This window comes from Phalaenopsis equestris, unplaced genomic scaffold, assembly GCF_001263595.1.
Source record: "Phalaenopsis equestris unplaced genomic scaffold, ASM126359v1 Scaffold200734, whole genome shotgun sequence".
Lineage (NCBI taxonomy): Eukaryota > Viridiplantae > Streptophyta > Magnoliopsida > Asparagales > Orchidaceae > Phalaenopsis > Phalaenopsis equestris.
Genome location: NW_018220542.1, coordinates 34,445 through 39,216, shown reverse-complemented (window position 1 = coordinate 39,216; position 4,772 = coordinate 34,445). Strand labels below are relative to the sequence as shown.

Genomic DNA, 4,772 nt, shown 5'->3' with positions numbered 1-4,772 from the left:
TTTTATATGTTTAAAGATGCAAATTACAACTCTAAATTCTTACACAAAGCAATCATAATGCATTTAAAGTTACATTTTCTAATTAAAATTCTTCACTCTTCTCCTTTGTTTCCTATTTGGCAACTATTTCTTTTTTGTTTTGGGCTCTCGTGATTTATCCTGTATATCCTTGTGGACCTTATGCTACATTGCTTACTAAGCCCTAAGGAAATAGCATTGTTAAATTTATATTAACACAAGCTTGACACAATTAGAACTTTTTAGGTCTTCTTTCTGTGTGACTTCATGCCTAGGACGTTAGCATTATTCCATTTTGGCTGTCATCTTAATGTCGATGAAACCTCATGATAAGACTATTTTATCTTGAGATGTTGATTTCATTGATATTGATTTCATTGTTGGCAATCTTAATCAGACAGCTGCTTCTGATATGGAGAATGCAATTCAAGAAATGGAAGACCAGGGTGTCCAATCATACATACTTGATTTGCGAAATAATCCAGTATAGTATTTATTTCTTTTTTTCTTACTCATTTCATTTTTTGCGGTGGACCTAAATGTTTTGTAATTTAATTAATTTTCTCATACGTACAGGGAGGTTTGGTGAAAGCAGGACTCGATGTTGCACAAATATGGTTAGATGGGGATGAAACATTGGTGAACACGATTGATCGGGAAGGAAATACGTTGCCTATCACCATGGTCAATGGTCATGCTTTAACACATGACCCACTTGTTGTGATTGTAAGTTTTTTTTTTATTTTTCTTATTGAATTTTAAACTATTCCAATGACTGAACAGCTCTATTGGAGACTCTTTTTCCATTGATTATGTCGAGCTCTTTTGTTTTCTCAAAATTAATCTAACTTTTCGTGTATATTCTTTTCTCTTAGAAAATGTTATAGGATATATCTAAAAACTTGAATACTTGAAGTTATGGGTCACCATTGCTCCAGTACTCGCACGAGAAACCATAACAAGATTTCAGTTAGCATTTCTTAGCCACAAAATTCCGTACAATTGAATACATTTCTCTTTTTTTTTTTTTGTGATTCAAATATATTTAATAGAAATTTTCAGATATAAGACTGATAACAAGTGATTATAAAAGAAGCATTACTAATAATTAGTAAAAAAGGCAATGCTTGCGATTGCACTAAATATGCAAGGATCAAATTGAGTTCTCATATTGATACACCACCAAAACATCAACTTTATCAGGAACATATATCATTGCATATTGGATTTGTATGAAGTTCAGTACTGCTGAATTCTGATTTCAATAAATTTATATTTAAACAGAACATCTCAACAAGACAAAATTTATGACGTCAAAAGTGATATTATCTTCACCTAAATGAGCCTAGATCAATCACTTAAACCACAATTGAAAACTTTTGGGACATCAGGTGGAATGTCAAATGGGCTTTAAAACTTGCATGCTTAATACAAATCCAACAAGCCCAAGGTCTTTTAATTTTGATATTATTAATCACTCAAAAACACACAAAATGCTTGACAATAAAGAGAATCGCTTAGGACCAATCGATAGAGTGTTTCAAATGATCATAATATTTATAAAAGATGGCATTTCCATAATTTATAAATAGCCCCTCACTCTATATAAAGAGGATCAGGGTTGAATACTCGAATAATGCTCAGAGGCCTAGAGATCCATAAGCTTTATGTGACTATTGTTGTTAGATCACCACCACCCGTCTATCATTGTTAGACTATTAGTATGTATCCACCATTTTCAAATCACTATAGCCATTTTATCATCGTTAAACCATCTTCATCTATCCACCATCATCCAACCCTCGTCGCTTGTCCACCATCAACAAATTGTCATTTCCCAATCATCAAAACAGCATCTCAGATAGTCTCTAATGTTGGGTTGTGCCATCTTTAAGTCGCTGTCATCTAATTATAGTCAAATAATCATTGACGCCCGACCATTATCGCCCACCTATAGTTATTAATCCACATTTTCCTTACTAGGCTTGCCCGACCCACATCACCTATCTATTGTTGCCTAATTCTCAATTGCGATCACCGAATCTATGACACTCAACTACGGTCACATGATCTCCATTGTTTGTTTATGGGCGTCAAACTATCATCTCTTTACTATGGTTGTGAAATCTCTATCACTTATCTATTGTCTCCCAATGATCACTGTTCGACGATGGTCACCCAACCTTTGTTGCTTATCTACAGTCATCCGATCATCATTACTCGCTATAATTGCTTGACCACCACAACTAGACTAGGATCACTCAACCATCATCATCCAATTATGATCACTTGACATATTTCAATCATTTATTTACACCTGACCACCCTCAAATATAGTCGTCTTAGCAACAAAGTTTGCTACAGTCACTCGAACACTATTTCCCAACTTTGATTGCCACACCACTATCTTCTTATTGTTGCCTTTTGATATGCATTGTATGACTACTAGGTTCATCTGACCGCTATCGCCCATCTATGATTGTTAACCTCTGTTACTAGTCTATGAACGCTATCATCCATATACGATCACTCTAGCATTGGTGTCAGCTTACAATAGACAGACCACCATAACCTAAGATCGCCCAATCTTCATTGCTCATATTTGATTCTTTTTTTTTTTTTAAAGATTCTTATTTTGCAATAGAATAAAAAATACAAAGTGTGCAAAGTATAGAGCTATGCATGTACAAAATGGGGCATTTCATCCCTAATGAAATAAAAAAAGATTATGAATATTATTTATATTTCTCAATTCTACCTCCTCCCTTGCTTCCTTGGCGACCTTTAGTCGGGCCACCTTCTTTCGCAACTTCTTCTGGCTAGGCTGCGAGAGTTTTTCCATCCTCTTCTCTTCTTAAGCATCAGATGCCACCCAAATCCCTCATTTACCACTACTTCAGTGATGTATTGAACGACTGATAGTTTTTTCTTTTCATTGTCGAAGCTAGACCCCAAATCTTGGGAGACAGACTTCTTCTTCTTATAAACCCCACTGGTCGGACGACTTTGAACTTCCCAATCCTCGGTGGTTCCAAGGACGAAGTGATGTTTCCAATCCTTGATCTTGTTTTCATGCCTAATTAAGTGGAACTATCTGGTTCCACGTGAAACGAGAACATGTATGAGAATAATTACTCCTACCATGGGATCTCCACTCGCCGACAGTAAATCACATAACTCATAATTGTCTCGAATGGGTTAAATCCGTGCAGGTATGACTTCATAATGTTTCAGGATCAATCGAAGTTCTGTGATGAAATGTAGACGAAGAACCCATTGAAATTGATCCCTGTGTCGCTTGGTCATCGGGCCTTACGAATCCCAAGTTGCATCATCAAAGGCGCAAGCCTCGAGTGATGCAATGTCGACCGTAGTCAAAGTGGATCACTCAATTGCAAGGATCATCCTGAAGCGTTTCAACGAATACTTGTTGAACATTCGAGCGAAAGAAGGAGAACCAACTAAAGGGAAGGAAGAAAAAGACCGAATGAGCAGAAAAATCCAACCATCAACTCATATATGTACAGGGCACCATAAGAAGTTCAAACGACACAGAGGAACAACTTCTGGGAAATTGGTTTTTAATGCAAACACACCCCCCTTCCCCAAAAAAAAAAATAAAAAATAAAAACCTAGTCATATCTATACTATCGGCTTGGGTATGGACTTGCAGAACCAAGCAGGTCGCTGATCCAAACGTCGACTAACTCTACCTGAAGAGTTGCTAACTTCACCGAGTGCTCCTACCTCAGGGCGGCTAGTTCTTCCCGAAGCTCCTTCATCTCTGCATCCAACTATAGACCTTTGGTTCCTGTTTCGAGGACTTATTGAGGGCTGATCAGGGTGTCGACTGCTTCCACCTACTCTGTGCTTTGGCCAAGGTTCTTTCAGCTGCACCAAAAGCGAGAACTTGGTCGGCTTCTGGAAGCAGCAAATAAATGCCCAGAACAACCTCAACTGCATCAACAAACAAACATAAAAGAAACTTCTAACCATAGCAGATCATCTCCACATAACCAAGGCTTGATCTAATTCGAACCACCGAAACCTCTCCCCCCCCAAGTTCTTGTTCCAAAATCGTAGCACCCTAATCTTGCGAGGTACTCGCCGTTTTGCTCCCAAGGCATGGTTCCAAAACCGCGGTCCTCTGATGTTTGGGCATGTCGGCCGTTTTATTGTTCAACCTTCACTTTCGTAGTTTGGAAACGGTGATGATTTTGGGATTTTGAAAATAATTTAAATATAAATATAACTTTTTTTAAAGTAGTAATGTTTTTTAATTTTTAAAATAAGTGAGACTAAACGAGTCTCACATTTTTAAATAGTTTAGATGGTTTAATATAATACTACAAGCAATACACTTATCCCGAAGAATAAATATATTACTTGTAATAGGGATTTAATCATCTAGACTAAACAATTTGTGACATCCGTTTTGATCTGCGAAATATTTTTATAAAAAGGCCAACAAGTTCCCCTATCTAATATAAAAAAAAAAATTAGATAAGGTTTATTTTATCTGGGTTCCTGGTTCCCTATAGAGGCAAACCCCTATAGTTAATTACATCTTAAATGATCGAAATCACTTAAGATAACTCTCGATTAAGATCAGGTGGTTTTGCTTTCAAGATTTCAAAGTTTAGGTTTTCACGATTGGACATGGGAAAATCAAATAAGAATGACTCAAAATAGGAACAATTATTTTAGGAATTCAAATGAAAGAAAAGTAGGGGATATCACAGATCTAGGGAAAA

At 36.6% G+C, this 4,772-nt stretch overlaps 1 protein-coding gene across 4 annotated transcripts in view; it reads left to right on the top strand.

Annotated features, from left to right (window-relative positions):
• LOC110035922 (carboxyl-terminal-processing peptidase 3, chloroplastic) overlaps window positions 1-4,772 on the top strand; it is a 55,914-nt gene that overhangs the window by 37,147 nt on the left and 13,995 nt on the right. For all 4 annotated transcript variants that reach the window (XM_020740260.1, XM_020740259.1, XM_020740258.1 and 1 more), the window contains 2 exons: window positions 416-502; window positions 595-744. In XM_020740260.1, coding sequence (XP_020595919.1) covers window positions 416-502; window positions 595-744 — 237 coding nt within the window. The remainder of the gene's footprint in view (window positions 1-415; window positions 503-594; window positions 745-4,772) is intronic.